The sequence below is a fragment of the Fusarium graminearum genome, chromosome 4 (genome assembly GCF_000240135.3).
Source record: "Fusarium graminearum PH-1 chromosome 4, whole genome shotgun sequence".
In the NCBI taxonomy this organism is placed as follows: Eukaryota; Fungi; Ascomycota; class Sordariomycetes; order Hypocreales; family Nectriaceae; genus Fusarium; species Fusarium graminearum.
The window spans coordinates 3,992,599-4,018,222 of record NC_026477.1 but is presented as its reverse complement, the minus strand read 5'-3'; the positions used below and the strand labels follow the sequence as shown (position 1 = coordinate 4,018,222).

The following is a 25,624-nucleotide window of genomic DNA, read 5'->3' as shown; positions in this document are numbered from 1 at the left end:
TATTTTTATCTCAGTATTTATAAAATAATTTATCTGAATAAGTCATAGCCACTGGATAGTCCTAATAGTAACGACTAAAATATTTATATTTACGTTAAACTTGTAGACTAAGACGATAAGAATCCCTGATTTAGGTTACGCATGATTCGTATTGTTGGCGGTGTACCACACCAAGATGTTGGCGGAAAAGGAACACTGGTTCCCTGTCTATGCCATAATTAAATTGTTACCTCCTCTTCTTTCGAAAATCTGGACAAATCTACGTAAAACTCTCAAGCTTCTACTCTTGTCCGTTACAATAAACAACGTGTCCATTTTATAAAGACTGGATATAAAAGGGATTTAACTCTCTACGGAGTTTCCTGACATGACAAGGGGGTCTTTCTTCGACGACCTCTGTTTGACTTTGGGGGCTTTCCTGAAGCTAAAGCATCCCGAAGCAAGGGGTCGTCCCGCTCCTTATTAGGATGATGAACACGAATATGCCTGCCATTTCCATCAGTGAGTGATAAAAGCAATGGTGATATACCTTGATTGGGACTCTTACCGTCGTAAGTTATCCGGTCTCGGATATCTGTGCTCGCGATCCGGGCAAAAGGGGCATATGTGTCCAGACGAGTCGTGCGCCGACTGGTGTCGAATCATTTCCATCATTGTTTCATAACCCTTTCCCACTTCGCTTCTCGGACAGCCTTGGAAAGAACAAACGTACGGCCTCGCGGATTGATGTATTTCCATGTGGGCATTGAGAAGGTACTGATTTTGAAAAGGCGTAGCGTTACACCCTGGGACAGCACATGAGTATGAACCAGGCGTTGACCCTGTATCTGATATCCTATTGACGATGGAAGTCGCTGTAGAATCATAAGTAGCTGCTGTTGAAGGTGCGTATGCATGGCGTGGGTGGGAAGATGTATTTGATTCCTGATTGGAATTCGGCAGTAAGATGGCGGATAGCAACTGTGGTATAATGGCATTCTCAAATACCTCTTCCATCTGTGCATTTTCCCGCTGAGCTTGTAGCTCAGTAGAACCCACTTGGTTAGTGTCGTCATCTATGGCAATTTCAAGTCAATCGTCTGAAACAACAATCGGTTAATATTTGGCTGACCTTTTTGCTGACTGGACGTGGAAATCACATTCCGGAAGTGCCTTCCGATGTCTCTGATGCGCTGTTCAAGATTCCCTTTTAATCGAATGATGTTGACTGCCGAGCCTGCTGACACTATCTCAAGTGCCTCATGCAGCGAAGTCATCACTTGTAAGTCCTCAGTAGTGTTCTGGCCGATCAGAATATCAGTGTTGAGATTGTCTAAGATATAGAACTGTTGGTCGGCTAGAGATCGATTCAGCTTTGGCTTATCTTCGCATCCGATAGAGAAAGTAGTATTGATGACGCCGGAGGTCGTTCCGATACTGCAGTCAGCGAACTCGAGATAAACTGAAGCGGGCTCGATCACGAACTTGCCCTCTTCCACAATCCTTGGATGCACGAAGTTCAAGTCCGAACCAGTGTCAACGACGGCATGTCCAGCAAGATCATTGAGACGACAGGGGGCGCTACATTTGGTGTTTCCAACACTGTTAACCTTGAGAGCTTGCATCTCAGAAACGACCTGTTCAATAAGTCGATCTGTATGTTCACTCAATGTCTTGGTCTCAGTCAGAAAGCCCATACCCATGATCAAAGGAACGGCCAAAGTGTTGAAAACGTAAAAAAGACATGCGACAGTATCAGAAGGTAAGGGTGTCCCGACCGCGAATCCGCAGTCTAATTTTACCGACCCTACTGCTTCAACAACCTTTCCGTTGGCGAGTGCAAATTGCCTGGCTCCCTCGGGTCTTATCTGAAGCTTCATCTGTCTCGCTACCTCTAAGGAGATGATGTTCTCGTCAGACCCGCTATCAGCACATGCCTCAAGCTTTACAGTAATACCTAATGGGTCTTGCAAAACAAGTGGAAGGACTCGCCGTTTCCTGGGACGTCGTAAGTTTGAAGGGGGTCTCCATCCAGGATCATTTGATGGTAGAGGTTCCCTGGCTTCCGCACTTGTCATGTCCGGGTCTTTGCCACTCATGTGATGAAGAAGTGCCCAGTCCACCCGAGCTTTATCCTCCATTCTCATTCTTTTGTACAAGCGATTAGAAAACCTCCTAATCAGTCTCTTTTGGTCTAGGAGAGCTGGACTCCATGGTTTATCCTGCGCGACTAGTGTCAGTTGACTAACACTTTGTATATAGTACGAGTATTTGTTTGGTGGAGATATCCACTGACCAAGTCTTCGGGGTCCAACTCGTCAGCCGGCCCATCAGGCGTTTCAAGCTTAATTCGAACCTGGACTGGCTGAAGTAGAGGGGACCCTTTTGGCAGAACGTCGTCGTCCGGATCGTAATAGTTGGGAAGCATCGAATTGGTAGAAAGTTTTTTCAACCTGACACTGGAGAGGTTTGCTGGATACTGGTGGATATGTTTGAGAGTACGATGTCAAGATTGGGAGAAATTACAACTACCCAATGTTGCGTGCCGGCCCGTGACCTTGGTTGGTGGTACCAATCAAAGCATTGCATGTGTGAGACATTTTGCAAGGCTTTTTGCGAGGCTTTCCAGTCCTGCATGAGCTGGCACGTGAGACTGCACAAGTCATCGCTGTCCGTGCAGCCTGCTTTTTAACCACCATTGTACTATATCGATATCCGGTAGGTAATAGGATCCATTTAGAGTACAGTCATCGTTGTTGAAATTAAGCTGATATTTACGATTGGAATCAACGGTTGACTATGAACAATGCTCCCAGAAAACATTACATCGACGGATTCCCATCCCTAGCGAACTTCATTGCCAGCGACAGAGACGGTACATCAACAATATTCAAGCGGTTCAACAGACTAGCCGCCAGAAACCTGCTCAATCTACAAAGCGAGCTAGCAGAGTTAGAGGCGAAGCTCGATGCTTTCGATGATCAAGATAGGGAAAGTAGAGAATCATTGCAGAGCTTGAGGAACTGGAAGGACTTTAAGGACAGAAACGATGAAGATTCAGAAAGAAGAAAGCTTCTACGAGATATAAAAAGCACATTCAAAGAATACAGTATGGTTGTCCATTTCTATGTAACTTGGACTGACCCTTTGCTAGGAGAAGCGCTCATGTTCGAGAGTACTCTGGCAACAATACCTCCGCCAGATAGAAAGACACTCAAAGCATTTCGAACCAACTTTTTCCATGGGCGTCCAGGAGAGGCAGGGGCCTTCCCAATGCTCGGCGGCCATAGTTCAAGCTTATATGACGACTCAGACGATCTCCTAGTATTGCACAGTCGAGAGCCACCAGATAGATTGACAATGTTTGTACAAGACAATTTCGGTTACTTGTTCGAAGTAAGAATTGCCTCTCTTGCAAATAGACATCGCTGACTACATATTCAGGAGAGTGGCACTGCAAATGGCTCATCAATAGCTTACGCATCGGGCAAAAAGATCTCGACGTTCATCTCATACATTAGCACCGTCCTTGCCGCGGTGCTTCTGATCGGAGCTATTGTCATACTTTACAATATTAACTCTGACAACTTGAAGCTTGGTCTCATTGCTCTTTTCACAGTGTTGTTTTCAGCAAGTGTTGGCCTTTTGACCAACGCTAAAAGAGCAGAAGTGTTTGGAGCCACAGCAGCGTGCGTAGATATTCTGAATTACAAGTGTTTAACTAACAGGGATAGATATGCCGCCGTCTTGGTTGTCTTTGTGAGCGGGGACCTGGGCAGTTGATTGTTGAGAGATAATATAGGTTATTGTCAGCGCATGATGAACTAGGTACGCAGTTAGTCGATGCGTTACCTTGCGTATTAAATCCAGCTTTATTCAATAACATTTATTAAATTGGTTGTTTGTATATCTCAAGACTAGGGTGGCAAGAGAGAACTACTAACTAAATGTGGGTGAAGGTACCCTGGCAGATACATATCAGCCCTGCCTCCTTTCAATAATCTGCCTTGAACCAGGATTAATTGAATCGTTGATGAACCTCCAGTATGTTCTGCACTAGGTTGGCTCCATCGATCTTTGAGCAGGATAGAACTCAAAATATAATATTCGCCAAAATGTAAGCCACAGTAAACCGTATCATATCAAAGTCTGCATGTCATTGTCAATTGTTGTGATACTGGGGTAATTATCCACTATCTGAATGACTCACCCCGCTCTTGCAAGGCATATCCGGAGACTTCCAAATGCATGTTGGTCCATCAATATTAATTCCATTCACTAAGCCTTGCAGGGCAGCTGAAGGCATATTTTGCTTCATTTTACCAACCACCAAATTCACTAAGCCTTGTTTGCGCCTCCCATACTCTTTGTGACTCATGCGGCAGGGCAGGAACCACTGTACCAGATAGGTAGTTAAGCCTCCCAATCCTAAGGTCACTGAACCAACCTTAAGTCCAACCAATAACATAAGCTCTTGCTAATCTTACTACATAACCCAACCATTCCCCATCCATATCGATTCTTCATCTCCAACACATCATCATGGAAAAGGTACGGAAGACCTACTTCGACCCTTTGGCCACCACCAAGGGTCAGATACGCGACATTCTTCGAGACCTCCCTCCAGGGTCGGCGCATCCTTTCAGCCCTGAAAGTATCTTGTTATGCCGCACCAGAGACGGAATTGAAGAGATCCCCATCTCGGGTCACAGCGAGGACTTCTTCTATAATGCGGTCGACCTCGGTCAGATGGGCGAGATACTACTTCGCCGAATGGAAGGTTTCAAAATTAATCTAGGTGTATTCAGCGACTTTCAGATCATGCAGGCTCCTTCCACCACGTTCAAGATTCCCATATCAGACAACAAGATCTCTATCCTGGCAGTTTCAGAACGATATCCCACTTACTACGACTTGTGTTTCGCCGACGAAAAGGGCAGCACTTCTTGTTGGATATGCTCCGAGATCATCCCGGGTTTGAAACACAGCGGTGACCGCGTTGATGGCAATGACCTTCTCCACTACGCTACCTTGGACAAGGATAAGCTGACAGAGGAGCCTATCTGTGTCTTCATTTCTGGGTTTCGAGGCACCCAGATCACAAGGTTTCTGGGGACACACCCAGCACTCATGGTGGCGGACCATGAGGAAAAGGTACCTTACAGTAGCAAACCAATGTCTTATCATCCAACTAACCTTTGCAGACATTGTACATCGTCCCAGTTCCTTTGGACAAGGCAACCATCGGCACCGCAACTCTCTGCTGTCCTCTAGTAGTAAAGCGCGATGGGGACTCACTAGTCTGCTCTATACTTCCTCGAGCCACAGTCGATCCAACCAAGACCGTCGAAAGCCGGCACACCGAAAGCCCTTGTTTCGCTGAAGCCATTTACAGCGCCGAACTCACCATCACTGCCGCCCAGGAGGAACCTGTCCAAAGTAAGCGAATGGCTTGGGCGATAGCATGTGACATGACTAATATCGAGCAGGGGCGGACGAGATTGTGGTTCCAGAGTCTACTCCAGTAGAGATCAAGGGTGAACCTTTGAAGAAGCGCACCGCTATTATCACTACTAATCCCGACACTCTTCCTGATTTGGTCAGTTACTCTGACGTGCAGATAATTCGATTCGGCACTGGCCTTGAATTCGTCCATTCAGAAAACACGACCGAAGAAGACAGCAACAAGTCTGCCGTCGTCCTTCCCTGTATCTTCGGCTCTCGACTGGAAGGTCCAGTACTTCTGGCCACTGGAAAAACTCCAATAAATGTCCCATTCAGCGATTTTAAGGCGCTTTGCGCCTACTACGAACAGCTCGATAACGTGGTTGTTGTCGTCGATGAAAAGATGACCGACAATGCGCGAAACCTGGCACCCAATTTGCGAATCAACGCACTGTTCATTGTACAGCTGAAAACCAAGCAAAACCTTGAGACTACCGACGAGATCTCTGACGCGTTGAGTGCAGCAAACATCAACGCGGTCACTGCATTGGCTGGACCACAGTCACTCATTCTGGCTCACGCTGGTGGCAAGTTTTATTTCTACCGCGGTCTAGCAAACCCAAAGGTCCTAGATACCTCCAAGCTGGAATTTGGAGCGGACGTCACGGACGTCATCAAGACAGCCAATCTATCTTCACTATTGGTAGGCAATATCTTGAGATTATTCAACCTTGACGAGGACGACAGCGTTGTTCTGCCCTATATTTCCCAGGTTGTCAAGACTTATGAATTGCCAAATCTATTCAAGAGAATGACTATCGAAGAGATCAAGAACATGCTTGACGATATCACTGCGGTAGTCCCTCAGCTCCAGGCTCTTCTCAGCGAGAATGACCTCCAGCGTTTGTCCAGGAAGCTCATCGAAACACTCTCTTCCAAGGTCGACAAACTGATGGGCCCTATGCGAAAGAAATACGCTGAGTACCTTACCACAGAATTCGACATCAACGACAAGGAATCTGTAGTCAAAAAGAACAGGATGCTGGGTGAGTTACGAAAGACCAGCAAGCATGCCCAGGATTCTTTGGCCACGGTGATATCGAGCTTGACGAATATGATGTCGTCTCAGACAACTTCAAAGAGAACACATGATATGAAGAGGCTGGTTCGAAAGAATCAAATTAGCAATAACGTCGAAGCCACCAAGTCAATGACTTTTGAAAGCCTCACGAATTTGTTAGAGAACCATGCCCAAGACATGGGTGTTATGCTTCTCAACATCGAGACAATACCATACAAGGAGCTTTTGGGTAATCTGCGGGGCTCTACTATTGATGCCAAGTAAGTTAAATGGTACTCCATGTCGGTGTTTCAATATAGCTAACATTTCTACAGGCCTGTTTGTGCCCTTGACGATCGAATCCTCCACCTTGACGGCTTTGACGCAGGCATCATCATGGAGCAGTCCCAGAGCCATCATGACGGCCCTCTTCGAAGCCAGGCTGGGCCAGATCACCCCGTACTTGCGCTCCCTTGCCTCAACAAGAACCGTGGAACAGGAGGCTCCATGCTCGCATGGGTATGTTGGGACGAGTTCGTCAATCTTGAGAGCCCGTATACTGTGCGCTGGATGGAAAAGTGCAATGAGTCCCACATCGCCGCACTACGAATCATTATGCGAGATACCCTGAGTCAGGCCACGATTTCGCGAGAATTCAATCACGCAGCTGGATCTCATGAGATTGGGCAGTTGATGGGTTCGTTGCTCATGGCTGCTATGTCGAAGCTAGCGGGGATGAGAACCTCGGTGCCTGTCGTACTGGACACAGCGGAAGACACTGTTACGAGGCTGATGAGAGGTTTGTTTGGCAATCTGATGACTATGGCCGGCTCTGGGGTGAGGCCTTTGAGTATGGTTTGGCAACTCTTTGGTCTGGATTCACCGTACGATATTCCTGCCTCTGACACCGATTGGGCATGGTATGAGAACGTCGTCGAGCTATATCCTTACACCGGCTGGCCACGAGAGCAGTTCCACGACAACCTTGCAAAGCTCCTCGACAAGATCATCCTACGATTTGTTACCAAGAAGGAAACCACCGCTCAAATCAAGGCCAGTGCGAGTCAAAGTATGTTTCAGTACTGCAAGCTTCGAAACATACAACTCGAGCATTGCCGCACCATCATCACCGTGTTTGAGAGGATGTTCACCAACGACGATTCAGATGTCGCGGCTATTGCTGGACGACTGCTAGAAAATGTCCCCACCAAGTTGCAGAAGCAGACATCGGGATTTACAAAGATGATAACGTATCTTAGGCATTTATCCAAGGGTGGCGAGAGACGTTCAACAGAAGACATTCTTTATGCAAGCGTGTACACAAAGCGCTCCGCAGCGTTCAAGGAACTCAAGACTTTAGTTGCGGAAGCATGCGAGGGAAAGGACTGGGATAAGGCAAAGAAGGACTGCCAAGCCCTTCTTGACAAGCACAAGGAGATCGCCTCACGCTGGCATGTTGAGCCTGAGAGGCTCAAGGTTCAGAACATTCAAACCTATCGCGAATTGATCAATGCAAACGTCTCAGAGAATACAGACCAGGCGACAAAGAACAAGACAAATAAAACCGTCCACAGGGTTTTGGGCGATGCTGAGAAGATGAGGGTACCTTGGCAGGTTGGCACGGATGCAGCGAGGAATGGGGGCATTGAACCCCTCGACGAAGCCTTTCTCGAATTAGTCCTCACTGGAAACGGACCTGACACGGAAAAGGAGGACAATTCCCAAGCAGTCATCGCACCGGTTCCAGTTACTAAGGGAGAGTTCTCGCAATTTGGGGGCTCTGTTGTTCCGGCTTTTATCTCTACAATGGAGAAGGATCTTTCTGCCGAGGATGTGTGCGACATTCTCAAGGTACCTGTCTCTTCGATGCGCGTATTCATCAAGGTTTTGAACCCTGATTTTTCGTGGGATGATTTGGGGCACCAGTTCAAGATGGTGGTTCTAGGGCTCTTGGAGAATAGGACCAAGAGGGTGGAGAGCAGACCAGCGTCCAGGATGTTGAGGAAGTGTTAGGGTAAAAAAGATAAATAGTCCAAGGACTATAGTCTTATTAGCATAAGCTATTCTACTTATTTCGTCCCTTATGCTATAAGGACGTCGCAATGCCAAAACATTATCTATGGCTTATGTGCCTGCGAAAGTCTGATATCCCTATCAATTATTTGCATAGCCTGTAAGCACTCCTCATCTCTAAACCTTGGTGCCACAATCTGGATCGCGCAGGGCGCACCATCGGTTTCTTCTGGGATATCTATGCAGCGTTAGTAACACGTAACGAAACCTTGGAAGGGGGAATACTTACAGTCTGGTTCGAAGGGAGTCGTGGCCTTGATAGCTTCAGCATCGGCAAGCTTGGAGGACGTGCCGAAAGGAACAATGCCAGCGGGGAACTAAAACAATGTTAGTACAAGCTTTTTAGACCTTCGCACAAGGTTTACTTACGTCCAAAACATTCCACATCAAGGTATACACTGGGTTTCCATATGTATCATGCGGAACAGCTGTCGACGATGCTCCAGGTGCAAGAACAACGTCTAATCCATTGTCGCGCCAAACCTCTTGCCAAGCCTTGGTATATTCCATCTTGACCTCATTCAAGCTGAACAGCTTATCGGCTATCTCGAGATCTGGGCGAACGGGGAACTCTCCGTTAAAGAATGGATGGACCAATCTAGCTACTGAAGCAACAAGTGGCTCACCACATTCTCGAGAAATGGTATCGGGATCAGGACCGACCATTGTGAAGTACTGGAAGCCGATTCTTGCGCCTTGTCCCGCGTTGCGCTTGGGGGAGGCTGGGATCTGGACGACTTTATGACCTGCAATTTCAAGGGCTGATGCAGCTTTTGCTAGAGAGCGCTTGACGGGCGGACTCAGGGGATAATCAGGGTCTTCGGCCATGACTCCGATAGTCAACTTCTTTTCCGTAGCACCGCTTACATCTCGCCAAGGGATATCAGCCACGGAGGGATCATAGTTCCAAGGTCTTTGACCCAGGGTGATCTTCATGAACAACTCCAGATCTTCCACAGAGCTAGCCATTGGGCCAGCAACTGGTGCCACGCCAGGCATATGAAGCCGACGGAACGGGTATTCTGATTGTCCGTCAAAAGGTACGCGTTCTGATGTTGGCTTGAAGCCGTAGATACCGCAGCAGAGAGATGGGATGCGGATAGAGCCGGCGATATCACTGCCTACTCCCAGTGGAGAGCCTCTGAAACCGATAAGAGAACCTTCACCGCCTGTGGAACCGCCTGCTGTTAGGGTGGTTCTGTGAGGGTTGAGAGCGCGGCCAAAGATATTGTTCTCTGAGTCTGCCGTCTAGAAAGATGTGTTAGAAAGAGCTGAGCACTGGAGGCATCTTACGTACCATCATTGTTTGGGGAAGATTGGTCTTGCAGTACAGGACTGCTCCTGCGTCAAGAAGTAGATCGACTAGTGCAGAGTTTGTATCGGGGATAGGTTGTCGAAGGAATTCGATATATCCAACTGTGGCATGATGACCTTTCACGACAAATGAGTCCTGGATTGTCAGCACTGGTATCATAAGACAAGTGATTTTGCTTACCTTGAGACTGATGGGAAGTCCATGTAGAGGGCCTGCCAGCTTTCCAGTCTCTTTCAACTGCTTATCGAGCTGTCTAGCTCTCTCAATACCCTCTTCGAAGAAGATCTCAGTCAGACAAGCTGTCTAGGAAATGTTAGTCATTATGCGTGTGTGGTGGGTAGACGCGACGCACCAATTGTTGAGCGAGACTAGCGCGCTTAGAGAAAGCGACGACAACCTCCTCTGATGTAAGTTCCTGACTGTGAATCTTTCCAAGTAATTCAGAAGCAGTGAATCTCTCAGTGATGTCGATCTCTTTAGTAGACAGCAGTCCAGAACGCTGAACGGCCTTGGACTCTATCAAGCGATCGCCTTCCTTTAGCGTTTCGAGTTGCTCTTCAGGAATCAACCATTCTTTGGGGACCGCTTCAACCTGCTTCTCACGGTGGAGAGCGGCGAGAGCCTTCCAGCTGGTAGTTGCAGGCATAATGATAAGAGGATGTGAAGAGTGACGAGTATGAGATAGGGAAAGATGACAGAACCAAGATTGTTTATCAAGAAGGGATGAAAAGTGACAGATATGCGTGGTTTTGACTAGCCTCTAAGCGAAAAGAAATATCCGAGTCCAGAACCCTTCTACCGCCCCCGCACGAAACGTTCCATGGATGGCAAGAATACGTGCCGACGACGCATTGGCACTACGAGACAGGACGACACCACTATTGCGAAACTAAGTGTGATCTAAGCGAAGCGCGTCCACCTTCTGCTTTAGGGCAATAGATGCGCCCGGTAATCGGCATGTCTCATCGGCATAAACTGGATCCCACGATCGACGGGTTGCATTGCATGTAAGAACAACCCTGGCGATATCAAAGATAAATTGCGGTCCAGATTTCCGAAAAGTAGTTGCGATATTCCGAATACTATCACTTTTGTTCAAGATGTCATCCAAGACTATCCTTTCCGAAGCTAAGGCTCATGTGCCCTCTCCTGGAAACGACTATGAACCTTCCTTACCTCGGATGCGAATGCCCCATCTTGAGTTCATCTACCGCATCGTTGCCGAGATGGACAAAAGCGGGGTTGAAGCTATTGAAGGTGTTGATAGTTCAGACAAGAATCGGCTGTATCTTCCTATCCAGGGAGGAAGCGTACATGGTCCCCAGATCAAGGGTGTGATCTTGCACAAGAGCGGCGCAGACTGGGCGGAGGTGCTCAATCCCAAAAAGGTAAATAATTTGACCTTAATCATTGCCTCTATATCTTTGTAATACTGACAGAAGATTGTCTAGTCATTTATTAGGTTGAACGCCATGTACATGCTCAAGACAGATGATAACGTTCACATCCTTGTCAAAGCACAGGGTGTATACAGAACCGGTCCGGGGCTGGAAGATAAGCTCGGAGAGCAAGATACGGCGTCACAGGATGACGTAGAATATTTCACACACATCAGATTTGAAGCACCAGGAAACAGCGAATACGGATGGATGAATGGGGTTGTCGCTATCGGTGTCATGACTATGTGGCAGGGGAAGCCAGTTATTGATTGCTACCGGTTGACCAACTTTCCTGGTAAAGTCGCAGCAAATTTGTAATGAATAGATAAAATAAAGTTGATTCATGAAACTAGCTTGCTACCAAAATTTAAAAGTGAAATAATTACATTGAAACAACCCACGTATCAAAACATGCCCTAACTCCAAACAGAACCCATCGCTAAAACATGACACATCATCAAATTTCGGATCGCTTAGCAACCAATTTCCAGTATCTCGGTGCCAAAGATGTACGGATCTTCTTGCCCCAGATAATCATGGGAATGAAAAGACATCCAATACCAAAGGCAATCATACCAGATAGAATGTACATGTTGGACAGACCCATTGTCTTCATCCAGGGAACAATGGCGAAGGGGATAGCGACTGAGACGGCGTTGCGCATAAAGGCAATTCCGATGAAGGCTTCGGCTGTGAGTTCGCGGTATGTGTCGATGACGAGAGTAAAGGTGATGTCACCATTTGCACCAAGTCCAAAAGCGAAGAAGGCTCCGCCGATGGAGGGATAAATCCAATGCATGCCCTGAATGTGTTAGCGAGAGAATCAGATGCGTTGCCTAACGGTTGACTTACTCGGTCAGCAGTTACGCCAAACATGATAATGCCACCAGCCATAAAAACTGTGGTAATCGCAAGAGGATAAAGTCTCATCTCGGGTTCAAAGAGGCCTCCATTTCTTCGCGCCAAGCGAACAATGGTCCAGTCGGCAAATGGTCCACCGTAGATACTTCCAAAGACATTGCCCACAAACGGGCCAAGAGCCATATATCCGACACCAGCAGTGGTAAAAAGATACGGGGGCGCAGAGAATACAATAGAGGTGACTTGCATGAAAACAACTAGCCAGCAAACTCCAGAAGCAAACTGCAGAGCTGTAAACATGACATGGGGCAGGGTAATAACGTGGAGAGGCATCATAAACAGCTTGGGAAGAGACTCGGATGTCGTAGTGAGAAAACGAAGACGTTGACGCCATGTGTTCATGGGAATGCTGCTGTCAATCTGTGTAGCGACGCTGATGACCCTTTCCATCTTGGTCTTTTCATCGATGGTATCCTTGGATTCGGGACGCTCAGTGGAGGCATCGTCGATGACATCAGCCTGGCCTAGAGTGACGGGAATGTACTTTGTCTCTTCAAAGGCGACGAGAAACATAACAGAGAGGATGCTCAGGCAGATGGCCAGACTGTAGTAGGACCATCGCCAGCCTTCGTGGGCAGCTTGAGTACCCGCGGCCATGGGGCAAAGGAAAGCGCCTACCATGACGGCAGTGAAGTAGATTGCATTTGCAGAGCCTCGACGATGGACAAAGAAGAGATCAGCAATCTTGACAAATGTTAGTATAAATACGGTGCAATGGAACGAAGATGCCTTACCGTCATCTGAACAGCAGTCTCATTGATAGCCCCGGCAAGACCAGTGATGATTTGTGTAATGATCAACTCCGCGTAGCTCTCCATCCTGGCACTCCACCAAGTGACACCCGCAAGAACCACACAAGACACGACATAAGTTGGTCGTCGTCCATATTTGATAGTAAAAGGGATAAAAAACAAACAGCCGAGTGCTAAACCCGCTAGCTGCGCCGATGAAGAGTAAGTGAGCTGTGTTATGGTAACGCCCATATCAACAGTCATCTGCTGCCAGAACACAGTTTGGATGGAGAGATTGGTAAAGGCAGCCACCGTAACGGCGATGGTGAAGCCGAAATTGAGACATTTGCGCCATGAAGACCAGTTCTAGAGCAGAACATGTTAATTTATTGAGATGATAACACTTGAGCTGGGAGATCTAACCAGAGGCTCATTGGGATCTGAGGATGGTGTTGGTTGAAGCACGAAAGTAGACGCGTCGGTTGATACCTCTGCTGTGCTGAGTCAGTATCAAGTTCATGACGATCGTCAATTTGTAAGGGGCAGCGTGTTGTTGTGGGAACGCACCAAGGATCAACCGAACCTCGCCGGGGATAACCACAGGGTCGGAAGATGCCATGTCGATGATGATGATGGCAATTCAAGGGTGGAGTCAAGTGAGGAAACAGAGTGGTAGTCAATACAAAGATTAAATTATGTTGAATTTGATGTGTGCTGCAGCAGCGCGAGGCGGGCTAGGTTATATACAACTTGTTGCTGGAGGTTTTGGAATAATGGGATAGAGTGGGATACGAGTCAACCAATACGCCCAAAAGCAGGAGAGATCACCTAGTTTGATTGCAACCACACACGTACATGTAATATTGGTGGTGTGCCGTGCGTGCATGCATGAGAGTGCGTTCTTGGTGCACCGCAAGGCACGAGACAGACTTGATACATTCGCAGCCTGATGTTCGAGTCGCGTCCAGCTGATTGCGATACCTCAAACATACCATAGATAGAGGTGGAGAGAGAAGAAGGAACAGAAGAACAGAGCCAACAAGAAGTGGTCTGTACGCAGAAATTAACTTTGACTAATGAGCACTAGAGAAGTAATCTGCCGCCTGACCCTTGTCGGTACTTGCTGCGACGACCCTGGTCCCTCATGCTTCTCACTAGACTAACCCTGGCTAGACAAGTCACTCACTCGCTTCGCTTGTTCTCTGCAAATCTCTTCTCTCCTCCCTCCAGTTGGCTTGTTCGTTACTCTCCACGTTTCGACAGGGCCAAGCCACCAACTGGACTCTACCTGGTGGGTGGCTGTGATAAAATGATGTGAGGCAGAGACCTGAAGGAACTAAACTAGTTTGGGCACTTGGTTGCGCGGCGCCTCTTTCACCCCTTTTCGGTCTATATACTCTTGATGCGCGCCCCCGCAACCAGCAAGTTCGCTTTACTTTTCCCACTCTCTCCCCCTCTTTTTGGCTATATCCCTGAATTGCCGAGACGCGACCAACCGATCGATACCATACAGAACCTACGATTACGAGTTTATTACTATTCTGGTCACTCGCTCGACCTATCTTGGTTCGAGCCCATTTCTTTTAGATCTCTCCCCCACAGATCTTGTACCCGGAGCTAGCTGTCCCAAGTCCAACCCATCCTAGGGGCTAAAGGAGCAGGGCCATAGGTTGGTCTGTTGGTATCTCTACATAGAAAGAGACTTCCAACTTAAGTCATGGCCCGCTCACGCGGCGGATGCCTGAATTGTAAAGCCCGGAAGCGAAAATGCGACCAAGGCCGTCCAGAGTGCCAGGCTTGCTCCCAAAGAGGCATGAGATGCCAGGGCTACTCTACGCCGTTGAGATGGGTCAACGGTGTTGCTTCTAGAGGCCGTTTTGCCGGCGCCTCCATCCCCGACGCGTCATTCGTTCCGCCTTCCACGCTACCTTATCCTCAGCAGCAGCAGCAGCAGCAGCAGCAGCTACCCCAGTATGCTCCCAGTACTGCTGATAGCAATCCAGACATGTCGATGGACTCGGAGAATTCCCTCTCGACCGTATCGAATCACAACCCCTCCAGCACGGAGTCGTCGTCGGCGTTTTCGCCCAGAAGCGCGACTGGCGTGCCAGATCCATCAGATCGGATATTCAAGAGATGTCATTACTCCTTCTCCTCATTTTATAATACCGACCTCGGTAATCAAATGGATAGTCACTAAAACTTGGTCTAGTTATGCGCAATGGGCTCAATTTCTTGTACACGACGGAAGCGAGTTCCTGGATCAAGCCCTTCTTTGAGGAGATGGCCCTCCAAAGTCCGGCCCTCGTCATGATCGCTGGCGCCATACAGGGCTACATGGATGATGGCATGTCGGTAAAGTCGATGGAGTATGTCGACTTGGCTCTGCAAACGTTTCGTCAGGAGCTTACCACCCGTTACGAAAAGTTCCACGTCGCGACCGTGTGTGCTGGGTTGCTCGTCTGCTCGTTATGTGTATGTCTGCTGTTTTTTTTTTACTCTTACATCTCACTCTTATCTGTCCTGTCCTGCTATTATGTTATACCCGATAGTACTTAACTCTTGGTGTATACTTACTAACTCTCGTGTAGTTGCTTCAGGCAAAGGAATGGACCATGTACCTCGAGCTCATGGTCAACGTCTACGACTTGCGAAACAAGTTGAAAACCCCAGGTCAAATCCCCATTGACAATCTGTATCATCAACACATCCTTGAAGTCCTGGGTGTCATGGACATGCCCTCCATGGTCATCGGCAGAGCCGGTCCACCCATTGGTGTCTGGAAGCTCCTCCGCCGTCTCCAAGAGGATACACAAGACGGTCGGGCCGATGGCATCGAAGTCGTGTCAGGTGTCCCACGATCATTACTAGACATATTTGCAGGAATCGTCGATCACGATCCAGAGTACACCGAAAGTCGCTTCTGGTCATGGCCCGGTGACATTGGTGAATCTCTACAAATCCACTACTGGGATTCCTGGAAGTTAGCAGGTATCCTCGAAGTCCGTCGTCGTCAGAGAATGAATCGAAAAGCAAGAGGCATCCCCGAACGGGACGATGACACACCCAAGAACTACCCCAGCACAGAAATTGTAATGTGTCGTCTTATTGCGTCAATAGATGCTCTCCTGAAAGCCTATGAAGAACCTCGTAACCAGCACTTGCTTGTGCATAACGGTTTGACGTATCCTGTCCTCAATGCTGGTCTGGAGGTTCCGCTGCTCAAGTTACACCCTAAGTGGAAGAGAACGATGGATGATGTCAAAGAATCCTTCGTGACCGATACGGTTGACCTGCTTAAGGTTATGTTTGAGTTGATCGACGCGGCGTGGGAAGATGGGACGTCGACGTTTGACATTGAGAAGGTGGCGCGAGAAAGGAATATTGAACTTGCGATTTTTTAATTACCCATGGGAAAGCAGGCGTATGGGACTATGTAACAGTATACACTATTCATTATATTCTATGATATATGCCATTACTATCCTATCAATTCCGAACTAGTTCCTTCTTATTTTTTCCCAATGAAAGAAGCAACCCGGTCGATAAGTGATTCAGTGTACTCTGTCTCAGGAGCACTGTAATCAACTGTATAAAACGACACAGACGCCTTTCCATTCTCAACAACATACGTCTCGCCAGGTAGAGAGCAGTTGCCATTGATGCAAGCATTCACACCCGCGGCATAAGGCTTGATGTTGGCCCACGTGAACGTTCCCTTCTTGGGATCAAGGACCGCTTCGTTAACGTGCGCGTTGCCTGTGAACCGTGTCTGTACAAATTCGGGGTCATGGTCCTTCTCCGTCAGCACGGGAAGATTGACGTTGACTCCGTAACCGATGGGCAAGAGAGGACCGTTCTTGCCAGCAGTAGCGATGAAGTTCTCGACGAATTTGACAGAGGCTTGAGCAGCCCATGTAGCCGGGTTGGTGCGGTTTTTGACGTCGAAGTAGGGGACTTCTTGGTTACTCGCTGAGATGGCAATGGCGGGAAGTCCACGGTTTGTAGCAGCGTATCTACGGCCCGGTTAGTACCCACGCGTTTCAAGACAGGGGTTTTGATGAGAACTTACGCGGCGCCAGCCGTACCGGATAGAGTCCAAACGAAACCACCTAGGTTGGTACCATAATTGGGACCAGTTACCTAAGTATGTCAGCGTCAATATCCAGTTGACTAAATTAAGTTATACAAAAACATACCACAAGGTCGGGAACGCTAAAGTTGGCGTATCGCGGGAGCACATAGTCGAGAGCAACAAATGTGCATGCCGCAGGAGTGCCATTGTAGTACCAAATCTGGCTGTCCTTGGGATCACTTCCAACCTAACATAGCCTGTTAGTCTCGCCACATTTCAATCGTATATCTTGTAACCCTACCGATGGTGCACCCTTGGGAATGAGGTCATACTGAGAAGGACCAGTCAAATTGCCCTCGGCAGTGAAATCAGAGGTACCACCCTTGCCACTCTGTTTGGTGGCTGGTGCAACGAGCCAGACTGGTCAATCGTGTTAGTTATGCTGTTCTTAGGAAAGTGAAAGAGGCTGGGTACCATTATGGCCCTTTTCCTTGAAGAGACGGTACATCTCACGGAGGTTGCCAGAGCCGAATCCATCATCATTATTGAGGAGGATGTTGAGAGCCTGCGAAGAGGAGAACAGAGCCGCTCCGGTGAGTATAGTTGACAGACGCATCTTGACTCGACACCTTTATGGTCAGATGGAATTGAGCTTATTGGGACAAGAGAGAACGAGTCAATTGAGAAGTGACGATCTTTTTATCTATAACCAACACAGGCGGAGTACGGCAATGTCCGTTATCGCAACTGCCAAGACTTCAAAAGTTCCCTATTCCTTCGCTCTGTATCTCAAGCTCGCGTGCTCTCCTTCCAAACGTGGGCAAGGTCATGTTGGGATATCAGGTCTGGGGGAGGTGGTTGGTGGATGATCCTGTTAGGGATGAGATATGTTCTTATCGTCAACACCAGGAGAACTCGCTAGAAAGAGTTAGCGACATAACTTTACGCTACTGTTATCTCTTTATCGTTCTACAAAGCGGGGTTTTGGTTGCGATCGTCAGAGCTTACCCCGGCTACACGGCTCCAAAAGGACCAGCTAGCCTTGGGTATGGAATAAAGATAGTCCGCATCTTTATCTTTGGAGATTGGATGAACTTTATTGCAATCTTTATTTTGCTAGTGCTTTGTTTGTTTTATTTCCTTTCTTGTCTGGGTTGTTCTGTGATCTAAATCCCGATGATTGTTTCGTGATGGCTGGTTATGCTTCATTGGATGTGTTAGTGCTTTGTCCACCGACACCTTGTCCCGACGTTTCGACACAGAAGAAACAGGAAAGTAATTATTGGAAATCTGTTATGATAGTTGATGGACATCATCTTATTTTCAGAGATATTCCAAGCTTTACTTGAATAGAAATTATTTATTGCGGCCCCGTTGGTAATTGACACTTTTTTCGCGTTGCTTACCCTAGATGAGATGACTCATCATGAAAATCTCCAGTTAGCAGCGGATATCAGTCTTCAAACTTTTCAATCATCACAAAATCACAGTAACGGACACATCTCACTGTCGCAATGGACGCAACTACGGCTTCAGGCCTCCCACCCAACGTGGTCATCTTCTCTCCCCAAAACTCTCCATCCGTCAAGTCGCTCCTCGAAGCAGGCCTTTTCACCCGCCTCGTTACCAGCGCAAGCACAACACCTGAGAAACTCGCTGCCCTGAAAAACCACGCTGAAGTGAAAGACGACTTCTGCTTGTTCCACCGATACGCTATCCTTGTTTTCGACGCGGGTGAGAACGCAGATGCGCACCATGAGCACTTCCGGACTATCTGTCTTGCGCTGAAGGAGCTGGATATTGGATTGGACGTTGCAGGTTGCATAAACGATGCGACGGATTCTCTTGCAGCTGGATTTCAGCTTGACAAGGTGAATGACAAGTCAGCACTGGTTATAGATCTTATCGAGCAGGAGGAGGACAGTGACGAGGAGGAAGAGATGTTTGTTATGTGAGGATTTAGGGTGACTAAGGAATGGAGTGATTCACAACAGCAACTCCAAGCTATAAACAAGCTAGGTTGGATAGAAAAGACAGCTTATTGCCGTCTAAAGATGAATGGACCGAGGCTGGCTCTGAAAATAATATGAACTGTTAGACTGTCTCACTATTCGTATTTTGGCCTCTAATTTCTCACGGACCTAGTTAGTGGCTAGTCTGCCAAGACAGCAGGATCTAAGACCTGTGAGCCTTACAAAGAGCCTTGGCTGGGTCCCTAGTACAACCTACCTAAATAATAAGCGTCAACACAAGAAATAAGCAGCTCCAAACAAACCCCTCATCGACTCCAACAATACACAATCTCGCCTAGATGGAGGCGGCAGGGTTAGCGATAGGAATCGTAGGCATTGCTGGTCTTTTCAATACTTGTCTAGATTCATTGGCAAGGTTTCAATCCTACAAGTCTTCCAGCGCCGATTCTCATATTCTCGATACGCGGTTTCGTGCTGCCAGGACACGATTCGAGCAATGGGGCGCTAGCGTGGGAATATCGCAGGGATTGCTTTTACCAGATCATTATCATGGGTTGAAGGATGAAAACACAGCCAGTGTGATTCAGGATATTCTTCACATCATTGCCAAAACCATTTGTGAGAATGGCAACGCACAGCAGAATCTGCATCAAAATGAGCGGTTCGCTGGGATCCTACAGTCGAGGCGGAAGAGGCTCAGATGGGCTCTTGGAGGCAAGGAAGATCGCACTGAACAGGTTGAAGTGTTTGAAAAGTTGGTGCAACAGCTCCACAACTTGGTGTCCGTCGACCAGAACGGTCACAAGCATTCTGGAGATCACAAGGATGAGGGCTGGTCTGATGTGCGACAAATCCTACTCAACATGGAGCAAGGAATGAAGAGTAAGTCACTTTCCACATCGCAGTTCTTACCCTAACAAAATGTAGATGAGATGCAACGTGATATCTACTCGTGGTTGGGGATACCCTCTTCCAATGACAAGTATCAAGACTCCTTGGACCAACGAGTCGAAAACACGTGCAGTTGGATCTTTGATCGACAAGAGTTTGAGAATTGGGTGTCTCCCGAAAACCCAACCTCTCCAGCTCTGCTCTGGATCACCGGCCCCGCAGGCTTCGGCAAAACAATCCTTTGCGCCCGCATCGTGCAGCATCTATCGAAGACCCTTGATTCTCCTGTTTCTTACTTCTTCTTCACATCCGACCTCGGCACTCGCGATACTCCCTACCTAGCCTTACGATCATGGATACATCAAGTCGCCGACGTGCACGAAGATGCCTTCGAATGCGTCCGTCGGGCTTGGGAAGCTTTCCCGACCGAAAAGGCTTCTCGGAGGAACTTGATTGATCTCTTTGCCGAAATCGTCGACGCTGTACCTGGATGCACATTTATCGCTGATGGATTGGATGAGTGCTCGCAGCTTGGGATTGACGACTTCTCGCTCTCTCGATTTCTCTCTGATGTGTTACAGGCCGTCGCAAACAGTAACGCGAGACTCCTGTTTATCAGCCGAGACGAGCCAGAAATCAGAGAGGCTTTGGAGGAGAACGCACCAGAGATCTTCACAGAGTACAGGATTACTCCAGATGACGTGCGATCCGATACCGCCGCTTTTTCACAGTCCATCGTCGACAAGAAGTTATCCAACAAGAGCGAGGATATAAGAACGACTATCTCAGAAGCAATGACGAAAAGATGCGAAGGCCAATTCCTGTGGATTCGAATGCAAGAGGAGACACTCAGGAAAGGCATGAGTAAGAAACGGCTTCACGACGCTGTGGAGAATACACCCCCAGGTCTTGACCGTCTTTATGACCATAATTGGAAGAGAATTATGGAGATGTCCCAATGGGAGAAAGACCGAGTCTTTGCGTTGCTACGTTGGGCTGCGTTTGCGAGGCGGGCTCTTTCTGTTTGGGAGATCACAGAAGCTGTCCTGATCACACAGTTCGAAGAACTAGACCCCGACGAGTATCCCGACGAAGTTGACAATGAGTACGTCAAGACAGAGATAGTCGGATTGTGCGGCCCTTTGCTGGAGGTGAAGGATATGTTTGTCCATATACCTCACTTTTCGGTACGCCAATACCTTGGACAGCATCTCCCACTACCAAGCTGGATTCAACACAACGGCAAGCTGCAGAGCTCTTACGAAGCTTACCACCACACAGTTATTGCCAGGGCATGTCTGCTGTATCTCAACCAGCCTCAAGTTTGGCGTGAGAAATACGACCCGAACATCGCTGACAGAAGTCTTCGTTGGTACGCCACTGGAATATGGGTCAAGCATATGAAGGACGCCTCGTCGGATGACTCAGTATGGGAACTTGCCACAGACCTGCTGAGAGAGGAAAACCCGCTCTGGAAGCCATTTTCGGAGTATGTGGCCTCAGTCATGAATGCGAACGCCAAGAAGGAAGGAGAGACAGAATATCACCGACCATGCAACCCTCTTGAGTATGCCTTGAATTACGGGTGGAATGACATGGCCAATAACCTCATAAACGAGACTAATGCGAACAGACCGAGCTCTTGTGGAAGAGCTCCTCTGATCGAAGCTTGCAAAGCCAACATGCCTGAAACGGTGGAGAAACTCCTCCAATGCGGAGCCGACGTGGGAGCTACATGGCCAGACACACATACTTGTCTGCACTTGGCAGTTTGGAACGAGTTTGATGAAATAGTCAAGATATTACTGAGCCATGGAGCGGACCCTTCGGCACAAGATGATTCTGGAAGAACGCCGCTTCATGTAGCTTCAGTCAAAGGAAACTTGAGGTGTTGCGACTACTTGATCAAAGGCGGTGCAGATCTGACGAAAAAGGAATATCAGGGAATGAATGCCGTGCATATGGCGTGTTGCAAAACCGGCAACAGTGAAGTGGCCAGATTGATACTGCAAAATGGACCTGATAGCATGACAGTCGAACAGTCCTCCGCGGGCCCTCCGCTGCATTTCGTCTGTCGTACCGGCGATACCGAGATGGCTAAAGTCTTGATCGATCATGGCTGCGCCCCATCATTTACTGTTGTTAAACCTAATGGTGGTACAGCGGTCATGTTGGCTGCTGTCCAAGGTCACACAGACCTGGTCAAGTTACTTCTAGACCATGGGGCAGATACTACGCTATCAACTGTGACAAAGGACGGGGGATTGACACTGCTACATCTAGCATGTATGATGGAAGATTCAGAAGATTTGATGAAAGCCATACTTCGTCCAGGCATTGAAGATTCGATGTTCATGGTGGATAGCGAAGGGCGTACTCCGCTACACTTTGCATCATATCACGGGAGGACGAACGCGGTCAAGTCAATTCTTGATTACAAACACGACAATACACGAACTATGCTCGATGCAAAGACTACGAAACTTCACACTCCATTATGGCGAGCAGCATGGAAGGGCCACACCGAAGTTGCAACAGTTCTGTTGGACCATGGGGCTGCCGAAACTCTCACCATGACCGACACGAATGGAAAGACTGCGTTGTGGATTGCATCACGGCATGGTAATACCAGCATTGTCGAGCAACTACTCATTCGAGGAGCCGCAGAAACGATTACCATGGCTTCCGCTGACAAAGATACACCGTTGTGGGTCGCCTCGAACTACGGCCATGTAGACATCGTCAAGCTATTACTTGAGCATGGCGCTGAATCTACAATGGCAGTTGTTGATGTAAACGGAGAGACACCTTTATACGCTGCCTCGCGCAGGGGCCATCTGGAGATCGTCAAGTTACTTCTCGATCACGGAGCCGAGTCAACAATTGAATCTATAGATGTCCATCATGAGACAGCGCTCTACGCTGCCGCAGATACAGGTCAAGTGGAAATCGTCAGAGAACTACTGGCTCACGGTGCCAAGTCCACTGTTACAACCATGACTGCATTTGGCAACAGTCCATTATATGCTGCATGTAAAAGTGGCGAGCTTGATATTGTCAAGCAACTGCTGGATCATGGTGCCGAAGCAACCGTTACCGTTGCGAACGACAAGGGTAACACTCCACTTCATGAAGCGTTGTATAAAGGCCATGTTGAGATGATCAATCTGTTATTCGAGCACGGAGCCGAGTCAACTGTTAGAGTATTGGATAAGGATGGCGACTGTCCTTTGTATATGGCAGCAGCAAGAGGGGATATTGGGCCGGTTGATAAATTGCTCGAACACGGAGCTGAGTCGGATATTGCGACTTTGACGGCTGACAATAGATCAATAATCTTTGCCGCAGCCGAAAGTGGTAGTTTGGAGGTGTTTCAGAGATTGCTTGAATATCCCGGAGCTGAGTCGACTCTAATGCTCGTGGATGATTACAACAAGAGTATTCTTTTTGCCGCGTCGAAAGGAGGTAGTGCCGGGATCGTAAAAGAGCTTCTCGATCGTGGGATGGAGAAATACATAGATCTCCCGTCGAATTCCGGAGACACGCCTTTATCTGTTGCCGCCCATCACGACAATGTCGAAGTCGTCACGCTTCTACTATCAGTCCCCGAAGTCTCCATCAACCATGCCAATAATTATGGTGTTACACCACTCTTCTCCGCTGCTCGCTTTGGTTACGTCGAAACGGTAAACATCCTGCTGTCAAGTCCAGATATCGAACTGGACTGTCGGAACTGGAAGTTCCTTACACCTCTACACGCAGCAGTAGCCAACGGCCACGTCGAGATTGCAAAGCTCCTCATTGAAAGCGGCGCCAGTGTCGTCGCCTGGCCAATTATAGGCCAGAACTTGCTATGGTGGGCAGGACGCACAGGAAAGCACGAAATGGTAGAGCTACTTCAGTCAATTGGGCTGACTGAAGACTCTCTTGGTCCTTTCAGATATTTTCAAAGAGAAGCTCCGCCGGACGATGCTCCGACTGTTGTCTGTGATGTTGAACTTGGGTACTGTGATGTTTGTACCCTGTCTGTTGAGAATGACAAGGGATACGGCTGTAACAAGTGCTGGAGTGAGTATTGGGAAGAGATTCTGGTTTGTTCAGAGTGCTTTGATAGAAAGTACGATATGTGCATAAAAGAACATACATTGATTCCAAGAGATAAGCTAGATTATTGAATAGATTATACGATCTCATCCAACAGCTTTCTGGAGTCTGGAACATGTTTCCGGTCGTGGAGCCGGGTGCGGCTGTGCGGGACTTTCAGCTACGCCAAGCTTGCCCAGTGTCCACTCACCAAAGCATCTGAGACACAAACACCGTCTTCAGAACAGGCTGTACAGGCCAAAGCATACGGCTGGCGTTTAGTGTCGACTCCAATAGGTTCGAATTCAATAGCGCAATGCATCATTGCCGATCAGCGAGTTCTCATCCACTAACCAAACCTTCTTGCATATGCCGTCCCAGCCACCTACGGCATGATCGGATGGCCAGCCTCGACTTTCAGCTTGCTTTCTTTTGACTACAAATATAACAAACCCTTCAACTTCAACAATCTGATCCGTAGCTAAACAAGATGGTTTCCAAAACTGAACTCCCGAAGGAACCAAAAGGTATGTACTTTCCTTGCGAGGACCTATGGATTTCGGTCGCTGACTGGTCTTGGCAGTATGGGCTACTCTGGTGACAAACACCGATTATCTCAAAGGTGTCTTGACGCTCAACTACCGTCTCCGTTGTGTCAAGTCAAGATACCCTTTACTAGTCCTGTACACCAATGCACTCTCTGAAGAAGGTCTCGACGTTCTCAAGAAACGAGACATTAGAACACTAGAAGTTCAACGCATATCACCAACCACCTCGCGAGACTACCTTGAAGATTCGCGGTTCACTGAATGTTGGACTAAACTGATCGCATTCTCTCTCACCGATTTCTCGCGAATCGTCCTTTTGGACTCTGATATGTTGCCACTCCACAACATGGATGAACTGATGGACATTGAGCTGGATGCTCCCTCTGATGAAACTGGAGATGTAACTCAGAGCAACAAGCTTTTTGCTGCTTCCCATGCTTGCACTTGCAATCCCCTCCGAAAAGCGCATTACCCACCAAACTGGATACCAGCAAACTGCTCGTTCACATCGCAGCACGACAAGCCCGAGATCGCTCAGACCCACGGAGCTAGTCTATCCACAGGTTTAGGTAAACTGAACAGTGGACTTCTCGTTATCAACCCCTCCAAGTATCTCTTCGATCAGATTCTCGCAAAGATGGATGATCCGAGCTGTTCAGAGTACAAGTTCCCTGACCAAGATCTCCTCGCAGACGTATTTAAGGACCGCTGGGTAGCTTTGCCATACATCTACAACGCCTTGAAGACCATGCGCAACCCCAGTGTCCATGGAGCAATCTGGCGTGATGGTAGGGTGAAGAATGTTCACTACATTTTGAGCCCCAAGCCTTGGGATGAGTTAGCGGCTGATGGTTCGTGGGCTGGTGGGCAGGAAACTCACAAGTGGTGGCATGATGCTTACAAGTCGATGCTTGCAGAGGAAAAGGCTTTGGGTTTGTAGCAACTTGAATTTGAATTTGGAAGGATCTATAGAGTCTCGTATTATAGTAAAGGCTTCTTAGCCTAAACCATATTACGTCGTCTCTTTTATTCATCGGCAAGACACTCAACTGTTTCTTTTTCATTTCAAAAGAACAAAAAGAAATTATCTT

The 25,624-nt window shown here is 48.0% G+C and overlaps 11 protein-coding genes across 11 annotated transcripts; 7 read left to right on the top strand and 4 right to left on the bottom strand.

Moving 5' to 3' along the window:
* Positions 1–424: 424 nt before the first annotated feature.
* On the bottom strand, positions 425–2,579 carry FGSG_07615 (uncharacterized protein; the record flags this gene model as incomplete). The annotated part of the gene is made up of 6 exons (XM_011329098.1): positions 425–486; positions 548–630; positions 713–1,055; positions 1,112–2,201; positions 2,276–2,438; positions 2,512–2,579. The coding sequence occupies 6 exons, from the start codon at positions 2,577–2,579 to the stop codon at positions 425–427; spliced, it is 1,809 nt and encodes a 602-aa protein (XP_011327400.1).
* Positions 2,580–2,778: 199 nt separating this feature from the next.
* FGSG_07614 (uncharacterized protein) lies at positions 2,779–3,762 on the top strand (the record flags this gene model as incomplete). Its single annotated transcript, XM_011329097.1, has 4 exons — positions 2,779–3,088; positions 3,134–3,375; positions 3,424–3,668; positions 3,714–3,762. The coding sequence occupies 4 exons, from the start codon at positions 2,779–2,781 to the stop codon at positions 3,760–3,762; spliced, it is 846 nt and encodes a 281-aa protein (XP_011327399.1).
* A 759-nt stretch (positions 3,763–4,521) lies between these two features.
* FGSG_07613 (uncharacterized protein) lies at positions 4,522–8,497 on the top strand (the record flags this gene model as incomplete). The annotated part of the gene is made up of 4 exons (XM_011329096.1): positions 4,522–5,133; positions 5,184–5,418; positions 5,469–6,765; positions 6,820–8,497. The coding sequence occupies 4 exons, from the start codon at positions 4,522–4,524 to the stop codon at positions 8,495–8,497; spliced, it is 3,822 nt and encodes a 1,273-aa protein (XP_011327398.1).
* Positions 8,498–8,601: 104 nt separating this feature from the next.
* FGSG_07612 (uncharacterized protein) lies at positions 8,602–10,518 on the bottom strand (the record flags this gene model as incomplete). Its single annotated transcript, XM_011329095.1, has 6 exons — positions 8,602–8,735; positions 8,787–8,874; positions 8,927–9,805; positions 9,855–10,007; positions 10,053–10,175; positions 10,225–10,518. 6 exons carry the CDS (start codon positions 10,516–10,518, stop codon positions 8,602–8,604), a joined length of 1,671 nt encoding a protein of 556 aa, XP_011327397.1.
* Positions 10,519–10,972: 454 nt separating this feature from the next.
* Positions 10,973–11,629, top strand: FGSG_07611 (uncharacterized protein; the record flags this gene model as incomplete). Its single annotated transcript, XM_011329094.1, has 2 exons — positions 10,973–11,260; positions 11,324–11,629. The coding sequence occupies 2 exons, from the start codon at positions 10,973–10,975 to the stop codon at positions 11,627–11,629; spliced, it is 594 nt and encodes a 197-aa protein (XP_011327396.1).
* A 139-nt stretch (positions 11,630–11,768) lies between these two features.
* Positions 11,769–13,582, bottom strand: FGSG_07610 (uncharacterized protein; the record flags this gene model as incomplete). Its single annotated transcript, XM_011329093.1, has 5 exons — positions 11,769–12,113; positions 12,164–12,916; positions 12,967–13,329; positions 13,387–13,457; positions 13,531–13,582. 5 exons carry the CDS (start codon positions 13,580–13,582, stop codon positions 11,769–11,771), a joined length of 1,584 nt encoding a protein of 527 aa, XP_011327395.1.
* A 1,098-nt stretch (positions 13,583–14,680) lies between these two features.
* On the top strand, positions 14,681–16,095 carry FGSG_07609 (uncharacterized protein; the record flags this gene model as incomplete). The annotated part of the gene is made up of 4 exons (XM_011329092.1): positions 14,681–15,140; positions 15,176–15,405; positions 15,555–15,965; positions 16,084–16,095. The coding sequence occupies 4 exons, from the start codon at positions 14,681–14,683 to the stop codon at positions 16,093–16,095; spliced, it is 1,113 nt and encodes a 370-aa protein (XP_011327394.1).
* Positions 16,096–16,474: 379 nt separating this feature from the next.
* Positions 16,475–17,654, bottom strand: FGSG_07608 (uncharacterized protein; the record flags this gene model as incomplete). Its single annotated transcript, XM_011329091.1, has 5 exons — positions 16,475–16,979; positions 17,036–17,106; positions 17,163–17,285; positions 17,340–17,458; positions 17,513–17,654. The coding sequence occupies 5 exons, from the start codon at positions 17,652–17,654 to the stop codon at positions 16,475–16,477; spliced, it is 960 nt and encodes a 319-aa protein (XP_011327393.1).
* An 898-nt stretch (positions 17,655–18,552) lies between these two features.
* Positions 18,553–18,993, top strand: FGSG_13171 (uncharacterized protein; the record flags this gene model as incomplete). Its single annotated transcript, XM_011329090.1, has 1 exon — positions 18,553–18,993. One exon carries the CDS (start codon positions 18,553–18,555, stop codon positions 18,991–18,993), a length of 441 nt encoding a protein of 146 aa, XP_011327392.1.
* A 356-nt stretch (positions 18,994–19,349) lies between these two features.
* On the top strand, positions 19,350–21,235 carry FGSG_13170 (uncharacterized protein; the record flags this gene model as incomplete). The annotated part of the gene is made up of 3 exons (XM_011329089.1): positions 19,350–19,893; positions 19,939–21,089; positions 21,194–21,235. 3 exons carry the CDS (start codon positions 19,350–19,352, stop codon positions 21,233–21,235), a joined length of 1,737 nt encoding a protein of 578 aa, XP_011327391.1.
* A 3,240-nt stretch (positions 21,236–24,475) lies between these two features.
* Positions 24,476–25,473, top strand: FGSG_13169 (uncharacterized protein; the record flags this gene model as incomplete). The annotated part of the gene is made up of 2 exons (XM_011329088.1): positions 24,476–24,512; positions 24,569–25,473. The coding sequence occupies 2 exons, from the start codon at positions 24,476–24,478 to the stop codon at positions 25,471–25,473; spliced, it is 942 nt and encodes a 313-aa protein (XP_011327390.1).
* Positions 25,474–25,624: the final 151 nt, after the last annotated feature.